General features: G+C 41.1%; 1 protein-coding gene across 2 annotated transcripts in view; it reads right to left on the bottom strand.

Annotated features, from left to right (window-relative positions):
- MAN1A1 (mannosidase alpha class 1A member 1) overlaps positions 1–21,945 on the bottom strand; it is a 206,297-nt gene that overhangs the window by 48,690 nt on the left and 135,662 nt on the right. For both annotated transcript variants that reach the window (XM_075862405.1, XM_075862404.1), the window contains exon 5: positions 16,054–16,148. In XM_075862405.1, coding sequence (XP_075718520.1) covers positions 16,054–16,148 — 95 coding nt within the window. The remainder of the gene's footprint in view (positions 1–16,053; positions 16,149–21,945) is intronic.

The following is a 21,945-nucleotide window of genomic DNA, read 5'->3' as shown; positions in this document are numbered from 1 at the left end:
CTGCTTTGTATGATAACAGAATGAGAGCTCAATTGCAGTGTTTTGCCATGGTTCAGCTCTTATAAACTCATTCTTTCAAAACTGGGAAATGGGCCAATTTAAATCACGTAAAATATTTAGAACAGCTTATTACTTACTACTTGTTGCTTTCAATGCCGTTTATGAAAGCTTTAAATTCGAATTTCAGACTTGCAGCCAAAACTACTTAATGAGGGATATCTTTGATAACAAAGTTCGTTGCACCCGAGACAGCGGAACCTGCTGACTCCACATAAAACATTCTAAAATAACACAAAGTTGACAGTCAAACAAATAAGTGATAAATCATTCAAATCGGAGGTGGTACTCATGACCTCAACAAAAGATTGAGTTTGAACAAATGCACCACCATGGTTGCATATGGCAGCGCTCGAGCTGTGTATAATGGACAATTAAAGCGGGAGGAATTCCAGGAAAACACACAGTATATAAAGACCTAACAGACTGGGGAAGAAGAATGATGGGGAAAAAGAAAAATTCTAGTATCATTTTTTCCCACTTTTTAGATTAGGACATTAAATTGAATTGCTTCCCTTATTTACCAAAGGAGATAGAGCTTAGTTAGGGGAACATGTTCATTGCATACAGTTGGATCCTTAACCCCTACCCGCACGAGTAAGTAACTGTACGTCGTTGCGCACAAGGACGAGGACGTATAGTTACTGAGTTTTTTCCCGGTGCCCACTGTCGGCGACAGCGTGCACCGGGAACCGGGAGGTCAGCTGTCGCCGACAGCTGACACTCCACTCTTGTCGGCCAGTGATCCTTTGCGGCTGACTTTGGCGAATTAACCCCTTAAATTCGGCGATCGATTGCAATCGCCGAATTTTAGGGATTTCCAGCATATCGGCAGACCCCGGTCCGAAATCGCGGGGTTTGCCGATAGTCCGTATGGCAAACGGAAGCCAAACAATGGCCATGGACGGAAGCCCATCAGGACCAACCTTCGGCTGGTCCCGATAAGCTTCCTGTCACAGTGACAGGAAGTCACTGTGTCGTTCCCGATGCACACTGTCGGCGACAAGGTGTGCATCGGGAACTGGGAGATCAGCTGTCCCCGACAGCTGACACTCCAGTGTTGCCGATCAGCGGCTCATCGCTGCGGATTTTGGCAATTAACCCGATAAATGTTGTGCTCGATTGCGATCACATTTAGGAGGTTTGTAGCACATCAGCAGCGCCCATGCAATTGTGGGGGCTGCTGATGCTTGTGATGGCATCCGGAGGCCAGGCAACGGCCTCCGAGTCTGCCATGTATGGAAGCCTATGAGGACCAGCCTCTGGCTGGTCCTCGTAGACTAACTGTCAGAGTGACGTTACACTGACAGTTGGAATAAGTTACACTACCTAGGTAGTGTAATGTATTATAGCAGCGATCAGAGCTGCAGATAAAAAAAAGAAAGTGTAAAAAGTAAAAAAAAGTTTTTGTTTTCTTATAAGTAGTCATTTATTATAGGGAAAAAATGAAACCGTTAAAAAAAGTACACATATTTGGTATCACCGTGTTCGTAACGACCCAAAATATGAAACTATGTTATTTTTTCCGCACGGTGAATGCCGCAAACAAAATAAACGGAAAACTGTCAGCATCGCTATTTTTTGGTCACCACCCCTCTCAAGATATAGAATAAAAAGGGATCAAAAAGTCGCATTTACCCCAAAATAGTACCAATAAAAACTACAACCCGTCCCGCAAATAACAAGACCTCCCACAGCTTTGACGAAAAAATAAAAAAAAGTTACGGCTCAGAAAATATATTATTTTATATAAACGTCATTTTATTGTGCAAACGCTGCACAACTTAAAAAAAACTATACACATATAGTATCGCCGTAATCGTACCGGCAGAATAAAGTAAAGTAAAATGTAATTTGTTGCGCACGGTGAACGCTGTAAGAAATAAAGAATTCAAAGCGCCAAAAAGGCTTTTTTTTTGGTCACCTTAGCGCTAAAAAAGATCCTGTGGTGTCAAAATGCTCATTAAACCCCTGCAAACCAGACATGGCACTGAAAACCAATCCAGCAAAATCCGCACTCCAAAATGCGCTCCTTCCCTCCTGAGCCCTGCTATGGGTCCAAACATCAGTTTATGACCACATATGGCGTATTTCCGTAATCGGGAGAAATTGCTTTACAAATGTTGGGGTGCTTTTTATTCCTTGTAAAAATGAAAAAATTCTATTTTTCCAAAGAAAAAAAATGTGATTTTTCATCTTCACAGACTAATTCCACTAAATTCTGCAAAAAAACTGTGGGGTCAAAATGCTAACAATACCCCATGAAAAATGCCTTGAGGGGTGGTTTCCAAAATGGGGTCACTTTTGGGGGGTTTCAACTGTTTGGGTACCACAAGACCTTTTCAAACCTGACATGGTGCCTAAAATATATTCCTAAAAAAAGGAGGCCCCAAAATCCACTAGGTGCTCCTTTGCTTCTGAGTCCGGTGTTTGTCCATTAGGACACTAGGTCCACATGTGGGATATTTCTAAAATCGACAGAATCTGGGCAATAAATATTGAGTTGCGTTTCTCTGGTAAAACCTTCTGTGGTACAGATTTTTTTTATTACAAATTAATGTCGGCAAAAAAAAATACATTTGTAAATTTCTCCTCTACTTTGCCTTAATTCCTGTGAAACGCCTAAAGGGTTCAAATACTTTCTGAATGTGGTTTTGAATACCTTGAGGGGTGCATTTTTCAAAATGGGGTGATTTATGGGGACTTTCTAATATAGAAGGCCCTCAAAGCCACTGCAGACCAGAACTGGTCCCTGAAAAAATGGCCTATTGAAATTTTCTTGAAAATATGAGAAATTGCTGCTAAAGTTCTAAGCTTTGTAACGTCCTAGAAAAATAAAAGGACATGAAAAAAAAGATGCAAACAAAGTAGACATATGGGGGATGTTAACTAGTGACTATTTTGTGTGGTATTACTATCCGTTTTACAAGCAAATACATTTACATTTAGAAAAATGCTAATTTTTGCTAAAATTTGAAGTTTCCCACAAATAAATATTGAATTGATCGACCAAATTTTTTTACTAACATAAAGTACAATATGTCACGAGAAAACAATCTCAGAATCGCTTGGATAGGCAAAAGCATTCCGGAGTTATTACCACATAAAGTGACACGTCAGATTTGCAAAAATCATCTGTGTCTTGGCGATCTTCTAAGCTCAGTTCTGATCAAATGAATTCACACAGACCGAGCCGCCACAGCAGCTCACTGACTGATTTGGCTCACAAAGGCTTTCTGCAAATGCTTTCTACTGTGATACATAGATGCTGCAGTAGTGAAACAATGCATTTTTTTTTATGGTAAATACCAAATATATATAGTTTGCTTTTATGTTATACTACTTTTGCATAATAAAAATACTTTGAAATAATAATTTGTTTTTGTCTTGCCGCATTCCAAGACCCATAACACTATTTCTTTACCGTCAACTAAGCTTTAGGAGATCTTGTTTTTTGTGGGACAAGTTGAAGTTTTGGTACCATTTTGGGGTAATTATGGCCTTTTGATAATTTTTTTATTCTGTTACATTTCCATTAGCTTAAGAATTTGTTACGGGTTGTTTAAAGTCAAAGTTGCTGTACCTCCGTTAAAGGGTAGACCCACAATTAACTGGTTCAGGACCAACCTCTTGAGCCTTCAGGACCAGACATTTTTAGTATGCTTTATTTAAATGGCTATAACTTTTATTTGTTGGGTTAGCGGTGTGTTTTTTGCAACTTTATTTTCGTGAATGTAGGTTTCGCTTTGTCATTTTTATGCAGATCATTTTTATGGTTTTAGAATTTTAAGGTGTATAGTTCAAATTAAAAAAATATGCTTTTTAATTTCTAGCTAATATTTTCTGGTAATATAAGGTTACCCTAAAATATTTTTGAATTTTGATATATTACGTGTCTATTTTAGGGTAATTGTGTCAGGGCTAGCGTTAAAGGGGTTCTCTGGGCATTAATGTTGAAGACCTATCTTCAGGATAGGCCATCAATATCAGATTGGTGGGGGTCCAACTCCCGGCACACCCCCGATTAGCTGGTTTTTCGCTGCGGCATCTTCAAGGTTTACCAGCAACAGCGTTGTACACATCCGTAGCAGCTGTGCCTGGGATTGCAGCTGAACCCATTCACTTGAAATGGGACAGGAACTGCAATGACAGGCACAGCCGTTATGGAAGCGTACGACACTGCCTGTAAACTGGGAAAAGGCTGCAAAGACTAATGTCACGGCCCCATCAATCAGTGCCAGGAGTTGGACCCCTCCAATCGGATATTGATGACCTTTCCTAAGGATAGGCTATCAATGAAAAATGTCCTGAGAACCCCTTTAACAATGATTGGTGGGGGGGGGGGACATTATTTATCCAGGGGGTATTAGGTGTATTTTTTTTTAAATTTAATTTCACTTTTAATCTTTTTTTATTACTATGGTCTGTCCCTCAAAAGGTCAGAAAATTCCTATTTTTTTCCACTGTAATTGGGGCTGTATAGCAGTTTGACATCTGGGCATCCGAGATTTTGCTGACCAATCGCTTGGGCAGCCAGCTAAAGCCCGCGCCATAGACATACGATGGCACAGGCTTCAGTGACCTGGACTGCAATTTATATCCAGTGGACTGTCCCCAACCAGTTAAATACTACATTTCTCTGTTGGATCACGCAGCACATAATTTTTCAATTATACGTTTTTAAAAATGCTCTTGTATCTAGATATTGCTGTTACGCACTTGTTACTCACTGTGCAATGTTGTTCAAAAGGTGGTACTTCTCTGTAAGGAGGATTTCCACTTAAAACATAAAATTGGCCATATACTAGTAAATGGGAAATGACAGCAGTAGACATACTGTAGTTTGGTAATTTTGTTTGGTTTACTTACTGAAATATTGCCATTTTTCAATTTCGTTACAACGGTCATTTTAGTAAAAAAGTGAAAAGCTATGGTAAAGCGGTCACATTGTTATTGGCTGAACACACTGAGAAATTAGTTTTACCATCGGCTTCTAAGGGAATTCAAAGTGATAACCAATATGGCTGCCCTTTCTGTTGTCCACCTGAATTTTCATTGAATCAAGTCTTGAGTCATATGATGGCAATGTAGTATACAGATTTATTACTAAAGACAGAATGGATAGAAATTGGTTACTGATGGTTACTATCCGTAAACTTTAGAACATCCGCAGTAAATTACGTCTTCTCCCTTTACAGATATCCAAATAAACCAAACTGAAAATAAGCAAATCCGAACAAATACAATCAGCACAAAGAGATGCAGTAATAAAGATTACTATATACATACGTATAAGGTAAAACGTACAGACGGGCACTGGTTACCATAACTGATCAGTTATGTAAACCACTCAAGCCGATGAATATGTTCTGTAGACCGAACAGTCAAAGCAAGAGTGAGATCCTGCACCGTGATCTGATACTGTACTCAGACTGGCAAACAAAAAAGCTCTCCAGGGTCCATCTATTTATAACTCCGTCGATACAGACGAGCGCTGCATAATGCTCTGGGGCAGCTCATTTTTCTAGCCGCTGCTATGGTAGTTATCTGGAGTTGGAAAACTATGGCTCAGATGGTCCGATAAGTGCAGAATATCAGCTAGCTGGCAGCGGTGATACTTTATTTCCAAACACGTCTCATCATAGCAGCAGACAAGTTGTACGAGGAAGCCGGCAGCAATGGACAGAGTTAGTATCTCTCGCTTTATGTTTTTATTGTGGTTATTCGAAGACCAGACATAGTGAGACATTATCTATAATGGCTGCACGAAACCTGCAAATTGTATTGCAACATATTAGATGTGGAAAGTAATACTGTAGCATGCCATGCCCAAAACCTAAAAATATCCACTGCTCAAGCTTCATCTTGGAGTTCATTATTGTGATCGTTATAAATATTTAGATAAATTGCTCTATTGTATAGGATTAGTCATTTTCAATATGCATTGTATAACGCATGCACGTAAGGAAAATATTGATTTATCAATTATAAAATTCACTATTTTCCTTCTGGGTTATGGAAGCTCAGCTATAAAATGGAAGGAGAAGCCGTCTATACACACAGATAGAGTTTGTACTTGATAAGGTTGGTAATGTATAGGAAATTCTAGCATACGGAGTGGGTGGGCTCTTCCTGGTGTGTTGTGACCTATCATACATCTCCACCTCCCGTGTCACAGCAGTCTCACACATATACTGTACTGAGCGAGATACTGCAGCTGCATCCCCCCTATTCACGGTTTCACTCTAGACTGATTTTGTTGGATGACTGGAGCGGTTTCTGACATTTAGAGACTTTTTTTTTCCAGACAGGGAAAGCTGGACAACAGACAGCTGTAAGATGAGGAAAATTAAACTTATATATATATATATATATATGACAAAGTTTAATTTATCTAACATTGATTGATGAAAACCAAAGTTATAACAAGTACACTAAATAAGTCATGAATGCCCGTCCAACCTAAAGATGGCAGCTAATAATTTCTATAGGAGATGCTTGGACCATGAACAGATTGTGTCATTAGATACAATTGCAGTTAGATGTGGTCAATATAATCACACATAGATAACCAAACTGAACACGCATAAGGGTATCGAGCCGAATCCCTAGACTACAGATTAAGAAAATAGTAGAGCGTCAAGTCTCTAAACAAGACCAATGAAAAGGAAGAAGGGGGAAAAAACACTAGGAAAAATGTATGATTAACCATTTGGTTACACACAGAGCAACTATTGTTCAAGCTGCAATAACTATCATTTGTCTGTACAAAACCCTGACAAATTATAGATTGTTGATTTGAGTGGGTTCTGCAGATTGTAATAGTTTCTGGCTGTCTAGTCACATTTTTCAGACTTGCTCTCAATCCTAAAACATGCAATTTCTTTTAATATTTAAAGAGTTTGCATATGCTCACAAAAAAGCTTTCACACTCCAACATGCACGCAGACAATAGATTGTTATATAGATTACTTACTGCATGAAACATTCTCATCCATAAAGTGTCACAGTTCTAAAGCATGTATGTAAAAGGAATAAACACTTTATAAAACCATTCCAAATGTTTTTAATAGAATAAAATAACACAATCTAAAAAAAAAAAAAAAATTTACTTCTTATTCACAGACAGAACGTCTCGCAAAACCCGATTTCCATATGTCAGGACCCACCACTATTAGCCAGGACTTTCATTATGATATCTTGGCTTCGAATGGGCTAATGTATTGCCAGCTACAGCTTCCCCCTGCATTATCCGCAGTGTTCAGCTTTTCACCGCACCGGCTTCATTTGAAAAAGAGTGTGTCGTAACAAGACTGTTTCGCAAACCTCATTTTGACGCATTTTCAATTGTGTTTTTCCACACTTTTGTGTGCCAAAAACAATGTTGACAGATGTCATATGTCCAGCCTAAATAACTAGAGTTTAGGTTTCCGTGGCATTTTTATCAAAGTGCAGCATTCTCTAGATACGGTTTTTGGAGTTCTGTAGCCTATGGAGAAAAACGACCTCACAGAAGAAATATTTAATGCATCAATTATGAAAAAGAGAATTCAATTAATCGATTAGAAAAGTGAATGAAACGATGGGGAATGAAGAATTCCTGGCAGCAGAACATTTTCCAGCTGTGAGCTGGTTAGAGCAGCAATCCTCAACAATTCCCACTGTTAGTTATGCGAGCAGCTTCAAGCCAATAGGAAGTCATTGTGAAATGCAAATTTGTAACATTAAGAAAGTTCATTACTTTGTAGGAATAAGTGCACTTACAAATCACAAACTGATGAAGTCTGAGAATGCCAAGTAGTTATTATATAATTATGTATCTAAAACGGAGATGTGTAACTAGGGATTCCAGTAAATAGCAACAGCTAAGATGCTAAAACGGTCTTTTCAACAGCAGCAGAGTTGAAGGTTGAGAACAATTATTATCTTTGGCATGATAAATGGGGTAGAGAACATAACATTTTACCGGCGCACAAACCTCAGCGTCAGTGAACACCGAACACATATACAGAAGCATCAGCTTGGCCAATTTGGAAGATATTGGAGAAGATATTCTGGTACTCATTTCTCATGTAATGTCACAAAGTTGCTTATTGATAAAATTATAATATAAATTCTATACTATGACTTCAGCAGGTACAAATCGGGAAAGAGACAAAAAATCTCATAGATACATCATGCAAAATAGCTCTCTTGCATCCTTTTCTTTTACTCCATGGAGCATTGCCCTTAATGCACACGACCGAGTGCCACTCGGGCCGTTTTTCACGGCATCCGATGGTTTTCATTCACTTTAGCAGGTGAATCGGGTTCGTGAAAACTGACCCGATTCTCCGATCTATGGAAAGATGTCCCATCTTCTCACGGATCACTGACGGGACCCGGCCGGTACATAACGGTCGTGTGCATTAGGTGTAAAGGTATTGTTCAGGTTTAGAAATGCATGGCTGTTTTCTTCCAGAAACCGCACCTGTCCATGTGGTGTGTGTGGTATTGCAGCTGAGCTCCATTGAAATGAATAGGGTTGAGCTGCAATGTTACAAACAACCTGTGGACAGGTGTAGCACTATTTTTGTTAGACTGGTTTTACAGAATTAGAAAGCAGCTATCGTTTTCTAAGATTTCCTAGCAGCTGCATTTCCGCAAGGAGAATCAGTGCCTCCCAAGAAAAAAAAAATCGACAGCATCATAGGCTTCAGATACAAGCTAAAGAACAATAAGAGGTTTCGATAGTTAACTGATCTAGTTTAAGAGGTAGAATTATCAGGAGCTCGTATCTTTGTGTAGACTCTTAGGCTGCCTACACCGTATGTGGTAACAATCAAGAGACATACAGTCAGCACCCGGCGAATCCAAGAAAGTGCCGGGGCCCACTCTGCCGCCGGGTGCAGATGCTGCCGTCATGGCTCCTCCAGGAGTGGAATCCCCGGCCAGAGTGTTGCCAACAGGATTCTGCTTCTAGAGGGATCCCATCTAGGAGGCGGCGTAACTACCGCTGTAGCAGCCATAGGCACTGCTACAGGGCCCACGATATGAGGGGGCCCATGCCGCCCACCGTCAGGACCCCCCATGCCCAGTGGCCCCAATAGCAGCCGCTATGGCTGCTACAGCGGTAGCGACGCCACATTCCTCAGTATCTGCGTCCTTAGGACACAGATACTATGGAACGCTATGGCATAGCAGGGAGGTAGCTCCCTACTCTGCCATTTACTAGGCTATAGACTCCAAGGCAGAGTGCGAATAGCGTTCTGCCCAGGACTCTGGCTCGGGGGTTGCCCCTGACATCACTATCCATATATGATGTCAAGAGCAGAGCAGGAGTCCCAGGCAGAGCGCTATGGCTCTGGGGTTGCCCCTGACATCTATGGACATTGATGTCAGGAGCGCATCCTGAAGCGGAATCCCCAGCCAGAGTGTCGACAATACTCTGGTTGGGGGTTTCCACTCCTAGATGGAGCCGCGAAGGCGCTACCTACAGGGAGAGGGGAGCGGCGCGGCGCTCCCTACAGGGAGAGGGGAGCGGCGCGGCGCTCCCTACAGGGAGAGGGGAGCGGCGCTCCCTACAGGGAGAGGGGAGCGGCTCTCCCTACAGGGAGAGGGGAGCGGCTCTCCCTACAGGGAGAGGGGAGCGGCGCTCCCTACAGGGAGAGGGGAGCGGCGCTCCCTACAGGGAGAGGGGAGCGGCGCTCCCTACAGGGAGAGGGGAGCGGCGCTCCCTACAGGGAGAGGGGAGCGGCGCTCCCTACAGGGAGAGGGGAGCGGCGCTCCCTACAGGGAGAGGGGAGCGGCGCTCCCTACAGGGAGAGGGGAGCGGCGCTCCCTACAGGGAGAGGGGAGCGGCGCTCCCTACAGGGAGAGGCGCTCCCTACAAGGAGAGGGGAGCGGCGCTCCCTGGGAGAGGGGGACGGCGCGGCGCTCCCTGGGAGAGGGGGACGGCGCGGCGCTCCCTGGGAGAGGGGGACGGCGCGGCGCTCCCTGGGAGAGGGGGGCGGCACGGCGCTCCCTGGGAGAGGGGGACGGCGTGGCACTATCTACAGTGGGCACTATATTTATGGGGGTACAAAAGGGGGGCCTGACGTTTTCTGCCATTTTACTGCTGCTGTGTGTTTCCCCGTAAATGGGCACACTAAATCTATGTCGCCCAAGGGCCCACATAAACCTTTAGCCGGCATGCAGTACACTTATTCTACATTATTGATAGTTTTATTTTTTAGGTGAGCAGAGTTTGAACACTTTATATGGACCAAGCCATAAAGGTTTTATATATTTTCCAGTTAGAATACAAAGATCCTCATTCAGTCCCGGCCAGGTAAAAACTGCCATACCATAATGTGCACTTTGACAAGGTTAGCTGTAGACTATGTATATATTGCTTTGATTATAGGAAAAACAGGTCTCAAGCTGGCAACACGCATTAGTTCAAAGCCATCTAATGTGTATATGGGGCAGCTGGAACGTCCCCTAATAGCAGATTTTGGGGACAAAAGCATTGTCATGTTGAATTTCAAACATTTGTTTCCTTGGGAGTAGCCCATTCCCTTCTCACCATAAAAAATTAACAACGGAGGCCAGCTCTAGGATGGATCCATCCAATTTGAATTCAGATATGGTATCAGTCATACAACAGATCCAGTAGCCACAACTCAAGTGTGAACTTAGCCTGAAAGTCTCGAGACAGCTTTTCCCCTTGATTCCATAAAACAGAAACACACAAAAAAACAAAACAGAAAACCCTCAAGACAATTCTCAAACTGGCTTTTGTAGGACATATTGCACTATATTTCAAAACAATTTTTTTTTATAATCTTGAAAAAAAATACTGAAGCATTTAAAAACTGAAGCTGGCATAGCGGACGTACAAAATAGTTAATTAAATCAATTAATAACACTCAAAAATAGCAGGTTTCCATGAGAAATCATGTTCTACACGCTGTTTTACTAATAAACCTCAAGCACAATACAAGAGAGGAAATCTTGCATTGCCTAATGACGTTTCTCTCAGGCCTGGGGGCTATATAACCTTCATAATATACAAGGCAAACTGATAAACGTTCACGCATTAAAACAATATAGCTCAACTTTAGTATAAGTAATTGAGATTCGAGGGCTTGAAGTGTATTCATTGTCCACTAATTACTTCACTGCTCGAGCAGTTTGGCGCTTCAATATGAATTGGCCGAAATAAACTTAACCTATTATAAATAATTCAAAACTAATATATTCCATCATGACACAAATGGCATTGTACAGAAATCCAGAGTGTGATTCATTCAGTGTTTTTCCAGATTTTTTTTTACCCGGCGTATCTTTGTGTGCTTTCAGACTGTACATTGTACAAATGAAATTCTATTATGTACAGTTCATTATCTGCATCACTTGAATTATATTCTTTTCATCAGAGCTTCTTCCATTATAGAAAGTAGAGATGGGAAGAGCACGTGATTCCTATGTATCCCATGGTGCGCGTCAAACCGGGGGGATGGACCCAATCAACCCCAAAGTTACACTAGAAATAAAGAAGGTAGGTAGCGCTCAGATGGTGGAGATAAATCACCAGTGGTCTTTCCCAGGTTGCGACGTTTCGGCTTGTATAAGCCTTTATCAAGCATACTTACTCAAGCCGAAACGTCACACCCTGGAATAAACTACTGGTAATTTATCTCCACCTTCTGAGTACTTCTTTATTTCTGGTCTTCTTCCATTATAGTCTAAATGTAGCTTTATAAAAGCAATAAATGTTATGTAGTCTAAAAAGGTGCCATTAAAAACAACAACTTGTGCCACAAAAATCAAGCCCTCACACGCTGTTTTACAGAAGAAAAAAAAATTATGGAACTTGAAATGCGATCAAAAAACTGGGGAAAAAAAATTGCTCTGTCATTAAGGCTTAAAAAAGTCTGGTCACTAAGGGGTTAATACATCTTCATAGGAGTTAGAGGTTGTTTTTTCTGATACAAAGCTCCAAATACCATGTAAAGACTAAGGATACAACTCTGGTTGCCTGAAGCCACCAGGTTTTTTTTTTCCCATAGCGGCTTTTAGCCGCTTGCAGCAAAAAGAAGCTGCATGCTCTTTCTTGCCGGAGTTCCACCTGTGACCTCCCATTGAAATTAATGGGAGGCAGAGAAGGCGTTTTTTTTGCCCGTGGCGCTCAATGAGCGCGGGTGAAAAACGCCACAAAAACCGCGGCAAGAAAGTGCAGGCAGGTCAAAATATTTTTCTGCCTGCAAAAAAAACGCTGTGTGAACAGGGCCTTGGTAAAACTGTGTTTTTATGTAGAAGATGGGCTCAATTATTTGGGCTAACAAAAATGCTCATTTAAAATACTAGTATATGTGATTAAAATGGAAATGCAATTAATTTTATTCATCTCTGACAAACAGTAGAAAATGACACCCAACACCTGAATGACCTTCGGGCATCCTGAACGGCTAGATTTACAGAAACAATTAAAGCAATGTTGATAGGAAATGGCTTTTTAAAGATGCCTAATAATGGATGTTTCAAGAGTTTTGAGGACAAATGCAATTAGAAATGCTGTAAAATGGCGAAAGGTAAAGTGAAACATTCATTTAGTAACGGGCCGATTTAATAGCTTTGCTTATATTACTGCCAACTTGTCTGCCAATGCCATACTGTTAAGTTCTCAAGTGGTTCAAAATTAAATTTGGCTGTTGGTTTTAACTAAATTGTAATTGGAAAATGTAAGTAGTAAAATTGAATTAGTTGAGATATTTTGGTATATTTTTAAAAGGACATTATACATAAACATTCTAAAGCTCCAGCATAGCCTTGTAATAATGTTCATGCTGTTAAAAAATATTTAATAAACCCCTAAAAAGGCTTTGTCGTCATGTAGATGACTTTAAATTTTTTAGTCCAAATCAGGATTGGATTCAGAGAAGACAAATAGTCCAATTCCTTTCCGTTACATTTTTTCACCATTTAGGATCCAATCCTGATTTTGGCCAATTAAAAAAAAGTGTATAAAAAAAATTTCACTGACAGATAAGTAGGCTAAAAATCATTCAGCAATGAGATATTGGCCAAATCCACAGTAATCTTTACTTATAAACTTTTATACAACACCCAATATCACTGCATTAATTATCAGGATGTAGCAATAATTGGCTACAAAACATCCTTCACACCGTATGATGGTGTTGATTAAAAAATAATACCGCAAAAGTTTAAGTATTTTAGGGAGGATATTTTAGGAGAAGAGAGTGTGGTGTTCCAGAGCTGAAACAGTGAAGATGGCATGGTCATACATCGAGATAGAAAGTGTTATTTATGGAGCGATCAATCTTCTATCTGCAATGTATGCCAACGACTAGGATAGAATGGTAACATTAATGCCCCCCCCCCACTTATCCAGAGAGCGCAACCAGGATAAGTGCCATCATTGTTCCGCTATTTTATACTTATTTTTGCAGTGAGGTGACAACTGCCACTTCCCTTTGGCCTAAGAACCACGACCATCTTCGAACTCACGCACGTGGCCGTATTACGGCTCCCATAAAAATGTCTAATATACTTTGTTTAAATCCCTGTTTTCAAGATTTCTGCTTACGGTTAGTGAACTGGAACATTCTTCTTTGCATCCAGAGGCTAAGCTCATAATAATACTTACTTCCAGTGTGATGCATGCTCTAAATGTAAGTTCACAAAGATCACTTAGACATAGGGGACATAGATCTGAAATCGGTGTGTCTGTCACCACTTTATGAAATACTAGACATCGTCATCGTCCCCAAAATCTAATTGTACTGCTAAGGGCATTAGGCTCATTTTTCACTGTTGCCTCATTACAGACAAACTCCAATTCATATTCCAAACAGGACATAGCTGCTTAGAGAGCTTAAGTATATAAGAACTTCCTTGAGACTAATGGATTTAGTTATGGATCAAGAACAATTTATCTATATGGGTGTTAGGCTTAGAATACAAGTACACAGCAATGTCTATTAGAGAAGATCTTATTCAGGCCAAATCTGATCCACAAAGACCATTGTCTGCTTCATACTGAGAAATGTATGTACGTGAAATTAGAATAGTGGAAAAGATGTGGTGTAATGCTATGAAATTGGAGCTGGATAGAATGTAAAGACCACCCATTGTCTGCCCAACTTTAAAACTGGCATCAAAAACGAAAGAACTGGCCTGCATTACCTCATACCCCAAAGTACCAATATCTCATGGCTATTTCTTGGCGGAGTGCTCATGTATTAAATTGCTCAAGTAATGTAGTCAAGCTTTAAAGGGGTTATCCACTTTATTTTTTCTATTTATGGAATAGGAAATCATACAGATTTCTAATATCCATGTATTTAAAATTCTGCTCACATACATTTATTATATCAGTGCAGTTGCCTCAGTCTAAAAATAACAAAAATGGTATAGCCCACAGACTTGTCCATAAAACAGCCCCCATAGAATCAGTTCACACGTTGTGTAAATACTGCGGATTTCATTGCAGAAAACCCGCAACAAATACAGTAGCAAAAAGTCGATGAGATCAAACAAAAACAACTCAGAAATTGACCTGCGGTGCGGAATTTTATTCCGCAGGATGTCAATTGTACTTGCGCAAACGCTGCCTATTTGTTGTGGGTTTTCCCCATCGAATTCAATGGGAGGTAAAACCCACAACAAATCGCAGTTGTTGCGTTTTTTTTTTGCGCCAAGTTCGCAGCAATTCCGTCGCAAAAAACGCAAATAAAAAAAAATCTTACTCACCCAGAAGTCTGTTTCTTCCTCCAGGCCGGCCTCCTGGGATGAGGTTTCATCCAATTTGATCGCTGCAGCCAAACGCAGGCTGTAGCAGCGGTCACATGGGTGGAAACATCACCACAGTAGGCCGACCAGGATGACGTCAGAGGGCCGGCCTACTAAGAGCGCTCACGCGCAGAGAAACTGTGGGCTATACCATTCCACTGTGACAGGGGCCTCATGCACTATAAGAAAGGTATGTGAGCAGAGTTTATAATACATATATATATTAGAAAACTGTATGGTATCCTATTCTACAAATAAGTGAAAAAAATTAAAACTGGACAACGCTTTTTGGTCCACTACAAGATAATGTTCTATATGTGGACTTTTTCTTCCACAGTACATATACAGTGTTTTCATAGTTAAATAGGAAGTCAATAGTAACTCTGCACCCATGATACATCAAAACATAGGGGGCACCTAGACCCATATTATGAAATCATGACTATTAAGGGGAAAAGAGTGACCACTTATCTAAACACAATCAGAGGCTGCAGTGGAGCATGGAGAGGTCTCGCTTATTGTCCGGTAAAGTTTCAGCTGGACAATGACAAGCGCAGACTTATTTCACTTGGCTAAGTAAAGGAATAGGGATACATCTGCAGACCAATGTTGCCATTTCCAGGCAGGTTTAGGTTTATAGTTAGGCCAAGTACATGTCTACTGTTTTGTGTAAAGTGGGCCACACATGTCGGCAGAGTAAGCAGATTTTCCATAGTCCGCCTAGGGGCTGAGGGACACACAGAATACTTGGACAGTCTTTAACTTTAACTGATTGATGCCTTGAAACTAACGAAGGTAAGCGTTCTGAAACGTATATCACAGTACAAAAACCGTAATATCTCAAGTGTTTATCATTAATAATATCTTCATGACAAGTAATGCTGCCGCTCGAGACCTGCTTTTAGCATGCCGACTCTCACTTAAGATCTCGAACATCACAAAAGAAATTACCGCTGGCAGATCACTCAAGGGCCACTGGGATATTTTCTGGCAGAATGAAAATTTTGCCTTCGACTGAAAATAATGAACAACTTTCCATTCACTTTTAAATTTTATAGTAAAGCTTGATCAAATGAAGTTTATTCATCACACAAAGGAAATAAGGAAAAAAATATAAAACCACCAAAACATAATTTAACACACTAAATAATAAAACACACACACACACACACACACACACACACACACACACACACACACACACACACACACACTAACCTCTTCATGTTTAACAGTGCCCAAGGAATTCCAGTTGGTGTATTGAAAGCAGGCAACAGTTTCTCTCCAAGTTCTATTGCTTTTCTTCTAAATATCTATTGTAACAATAAAAAAAAACAATCTTTCAGTTGCTTGCATGGCATCTAATAAGCACTTATTACATTTGAAGAAGATTATCGGTACCGCTCCAGGAAAATACAATCTATGGTGAACCTTACGAATATCACATTTTATTAGGCATTAATATGCAAGGTTAATCTTAAAAATGTTAATTTCATTTCTAGAACATGTTCACATGTGCGGATTACTTAAGAGTGAACAACCCCTGTCCTACTGGGGTATATGGATGTCAAAGAGGATTGTCTCCCACTCAGGACCCCCTCAAATCAGCTAGTAGAGTCACTAAAGAAGGGCTACCGAGGTCGGACTTGTCACAAACATGTATTTTATTGTCGCTCATTAACTTTGAGTGTAACACTCAGTTTTCCATGCAGCAAAGTGGGCTGTCGCCTGCAGATTTCACGAGTGATGACAGCTGATCGTCAGGGGTGGTTCAGTTTGGACAGCCCCTTCAAATATATCATAAAATTTATAGCTAGTGCACAAAATTTAGTCGATCAACAAATAAGCATGAAGTATGCACATGATCAGTTATGTATCGCATGAATCTTTTTTTGGCAGAAATGTTCACAACAATCTGTTGTCAGGGATTATTTTATATTTTAGGGTATGTTCACACGCAGTGCTTTCAAGCGTATTTCGGGGCGTTTATGCCTCGAAAAACACCTGAAAAAACGGAAGCTGAACGCCTACAAACATCTGCCCATTGAAATCAATGGGAAAAACAGCATTTAGTTCATACGGAGCGTCTTTTTACGCCTCTGTTTTAAAAAACGGAGCGTAAAATGACGTTCTGTAAAAAGCAGCAGCATGTCACTTCTTGAGGCATTTTTTTGAGTGGATTTTCCATTGAACACTATGAAAAACGCCTTAATAAAAAAACCTGAAAAGAAGCCCTGAAATTAAAAGCTTCGCTTTCAGCTTCAAAAACGCCTGAAAATCAGAGGAAGTTTTCTCTGAAAACAGCTCCGTATTTTCAGACGTTTTTTGTTAAGCGTGTGAACATACCCTAAGGGTTGATTGATTTTTACCCATATATCTGACAGAATCTATTTCATAGCCAATATAGCATCTTAAACGGTACCATCTAAAAGGAATTTAAAAGAGAGTGGTAACATTTACTTCACTCTTCCACCCATGTCTGGAACTGTTGGGGGAGACACAGCAAATTTGTTTCAGATGCTGCGTGTTTAGCTCATACTTCTGATAGCTACGCAGGATTAAATATCAAGTTTATATGGAATTGATATGCATTTGTAAAGAAGCGACACGTTGGCTATGTAATAAATTTTAAGGCAAAATAACCCTTATGACCAGTTAGGTCACTGGGGTGATGTAGCTTCCCCCTGGGCTGATCGAGCAGCTGGGGACTCCGGCTGCTTAGAAGGTGCAATAGAGCCATTGTGCGTAGTAAGTGTTCTCTGTTTGGATCACAGACTAAACCACAGAGCGGACATTGCCCTACATCAGGTAAAGACAGGGCGGCCAGAGTCTGAGGGCAAAGCAGGCTTTGATGCATCAGGAAGGTCCAGTTACATCGATGGAGCTTCCCAACGCATACTTTTAATGGAGGCTTGTGGTATCACCCATAGTCGTCGTCGTCCCCCCCAAAAAAAAACGAATACTGTGCGGTATACGCTTTTTCTTGCCAGTAGGCTGGAAATGTGTAGTCTACTGCGCTATTTTATCCTTCAAACAAACAAAAAAGGTATACAGATATAACTTCTCCAACATAAGTACTTGTAAGTTTTTACAGTACCCTGTACCCTTTTTCCGTCTTCCCTTCCCCTCACTGTTTCGTCCTCCTGAGTGATCAATTCATTCTGGTTTATGGACTATCCCAGACATGTCTTATGTTTTTTTTTCTATTAACACTGCCTACAGTGGTTCCTCCTCTAAGGTGCAGGTTGGAGTCTCGCCAATTGATCACTGGATTGTGTGATGCCATTTTTTTTTGCACTATCTATTCAAGAAACCTCAAAAAAGCTGTATGTTTTTAGTTCTGGGTTTCCAGTGTTTAACTGAAAAAAACGTACCCAATAAAAAAAAAAAAAAAGTTAAGCAAAAAATGTATACCAGCCTAAATTAAACCAAAAGGACACTATTTTGGCTTCCACCGGGCTAATGCTATTCACTGAAAACATGTGATCGCGTTCATGCACTACATTTTTAAAGAGGCTCTGTCACCACAATATAAGTGCCCTATCTCCTACATAAGGAGATGGGCGCTGTAATGTAGGTGACCGTAATGCTTTTTATTTAAAAAAACGATCTTTTTTCACAAAGTTAGAAGCGATTTAAGTTTATGCTAATGAGCTTTCTTAATGCCCAAGTGGGCGTACTTTTACTTTTGACCAAGTGGGCGTTGTACAGAGGAGTGCATGACGCTGACCAATCAGCATCATGCACTCCTCTCCATTCATTTACACTGCACTAGCGATATAGTTATATCACTATGTGCAGCTACATACACAAACCCTAACATTACTACAGTGTCCTGATAATGAATACACATGAAATCCAGCCTGGACGTCATGTGTACTCAGAATCCTGGCACTTCTGAATCTTTGTGAGATTCCAGCAACGGATACGAAATCTCGCGAGATCTCGGAGCTAAACGAGATTTGGTTTCACTTGCCGGAATCTCACAAAAAAAAAAAAAAAAAAGAGTCAGAAGTGTCAGGATTCTGAGTACACATGACGTCCAGGCTGGATTTATTGGACTATAATCATATATGTGCTACTGAGGCAATCCGCCGTGGGTATTCATGTATTATTGAGCTGCAAAAACAATGAAAGAAATAGTTAAAATAAAAAGATTACGAAGTTGCTAAATTTTATATTTGCTTCTTGTGCAGCTAAGGTAAGTTGTTGGTTGGTGCTTCATTTTCATGACGTGGAAGTAATTATTTTATTTGATCTTAGCCAGAGTCTAGAGACAAAGTATTATTTTTGTAGTATTAACCTGGAAATGTTTGGCTGCACATTTTAAAAAAACATTGACAAGTCTCTACAGAATTGTTCTGTAAGTATAATAGTAAGACGATGCAATCACAGTACTCTACTGTATGGCAGGGATTATTCATTAGAACTTCTAAATTAGCTAATGTTATTCTAAACACAACTTAGGGTGTGTTCACATCAGCATTCGGTTTACGTTGATGGATTCCGTCAGACCTTTCAATGGTAATGCTTCCGTTGCTAATGGTTCACCTTTCCGTTGATGGGTTCCTCCGACGGAACCCATCAACGTAAACCGAACAGGCCCTTACATAATTTGGTTACTGCTAGTCAGTGTGAGAAATCAGATTCTACATACTACAATGACAAATTTCCATAAACATGTGGCCCTCTAGGGGGTGTTTTTTCTTTTTTTGAAAAAAAACTCGACCATAAGGGATTTTATGGTCTGCAAATAAGGATCCGACAACTACGGATACACATCCGTAGCCATCAGCAATTGCGGAAGCTCCTATAGACATCTATAGGATATGTTCTATATTGTGCGGATCATTTCTACGGTGTCTGTAATTACGGATGAAAATTATGGTCGTGTGCATGTGGCCTAACTTCTTGGGTCAGCAGAATTTTTGTTCTTTTTTTAAAGTGGATCATCGACATGGAATAAATATCGGTAGGCATCCTGTTTTTTTTAAAGGAAGTATAATTTTATCTTGTAACGTGAACCTTAAAAAAAAATAAAAATTAAGCAAAAACAACAACTGGGGTTACATGAAGTACAAAACATGGTGTTAGCAAACAGTCTTAGGGTCTGTGGTGCTGATTTTGATGCGGAAATCGCGTCAGATTAAGCACCAAAAAACTGCCTAAAATGCCCCACATTTATTTAAATGGGAGGCAGACGCTTTTTTCTTCCCGGGTGGCTTTTGCTTCTTAAGCAGAAAAAAAAGTGGCATGTCCTTTCCACCTCTGACCTCCCATTGGAATTATGAAGGCAGATAAAAACTGTGGCGCTCCTTTGGGGCCTGAAGGAATTCTTAAGGCAGATTTTGCTGCAAACAACTGTGTGAACCATGGTTTGTTCCATCAGAATTCTGTTGCTCTCTTATGGCCAGAATAGTGTAATCTGATGGAATAGTCTTTCATTTTAAAAACTAGGACAGCTGACCAATCCATCAGAACTCGATGGTATCTGTAAGAATCAGGGCCGCACCGTTCATGAGGAGAGATGAGCATCTCGCCTCAGGCTGCGGCCTGCTGCTTCTGAGGGAGCGGTGATGCCACTGAAACCAGCCGCTGCCGCCACCCCCTCTTGCACTATAATTGTATAGGTGATGAATGGCCGGGAGCAGCGCTCGGCCACTCAGCTACGCGAGCGTCGCGATGACGTCATCGCGCCGCTTGCGTCTTTGAAAGGCGCTGATTGGCATGGCAGAATGACTTGCCCAGTCAATCAGCGCCTTTTGTCGTTCAGCCAAAGCAGACCTACTCAGAAGAGAGCAGGTCTGCATAGCCACCGACGGCGTGGGACTGTGATCAAGGAGAGTATGTGTAATAAAAATGTGAGTGGCATTATCTACAGAGAGACCTATATTTAGGCCACTATATACAGGGGTGGGCTATATGAGGGACACTATATAGACAGGGGTGGGCTATATGAGGGATACTATATACAGGGGTGGGCTACATGTGGGCACCATCTATGGGGGGCTACATGTGGGGCACTATATATGGTCAGGGGCTGTGTGGAGCACTATCTACGGGGGGCTGTATGTGGGGCACTATCTAGAGGGAGGAATGTGTGTGTGGGACACAGTGTATGGTGCTATAATCAGGGACACAGTGTATGGTGCTATAATCAGGGACACAGTGTATGGTGCTATAATCAGGGACAGTGTATGGTGCTATAATCAGGGACACAGTGTATGGTGCCATCAGGGACACAGTGTATGGTGCCATCAGGGACACAGTGTATGGTGCCATCAGGGACACAGTGTATGGTGCCATCAGGGACACAGTGTATGGTGCCATCAGGGACACAGTGTATGGTGCCATCAGGGACACAGTGTATGGTGCCATCAGGGACACAGTGTATGGTGCCATCAGGGACACAGTGTATGGTGAAATCAGGGACACAGTGTATGGTGCCATCAGGGACACAGTGTATGGTGCCATCAGGGACACAGTGTATGGTGCCATCAGGGACACAGTGTATGGTGCCATCAGGGACACAGTGTATGGTGCTATAATCAGGGATACAGTGTATGGTGCTATAATCAGGGATACAGTGTATGGTGCTATAATCAGGGACACAGTGTATGGTGATATCAGGGACACAGTGTATGGTGCTATCAGGGACACAGTGTATGGTACTATTATAATTAGAGGTGCAGTGTATGGCGCCATTATATATTGTGGCATAGCGTGTGGCACCATGAGAATTTTATCTTCGTTTATAGGTGCAAAAATTTTGAAAAGCGAGAAGCTGAAGACATCTGAGCGGCAAATTGCAGAAATGGGTTTTGGCCGGGAGAAGTCATCATGGAGGTCTGGACCGGATGGAGAAGAAAAGAGTAAAAGTACTTGAATCTGAAACGTCACCGCTGAGTCACTTAATGTAAATGTTTATTCAGCCTCTAATCAGCACTGTAGTCACTGTATGATCTTGAGCGAGATGATGGGTGGTATGTTTTTTTTTTTTTTGTGAAACTCCCAGCATATCCTTACCATTGTTCAGGCCATGCTGGGAGCTGTAGTTTTACGCCGTACAAACCTCTACAGCAGGGGTTGCACTAAATTGAGCGGTATTTG

This window comes from Rhinoderma darwinii, chromosome 4 (genome assembly GCF_050947455.1).
Source record: "Rhinoderma darwinii isolate aRhiDar2 chromosome 4, aRhiDar2.hap1, whole genome shotgun sequence".
NCBI lineage: Eukaryota > Metazoa > Chordata > Amphibia > Anura > Rhinodermatidae > Rhinoderma > Rhinoderma darwinii.
This window is presented reverse-complemented; position numbering and strand designations above follow the sequence as displayed.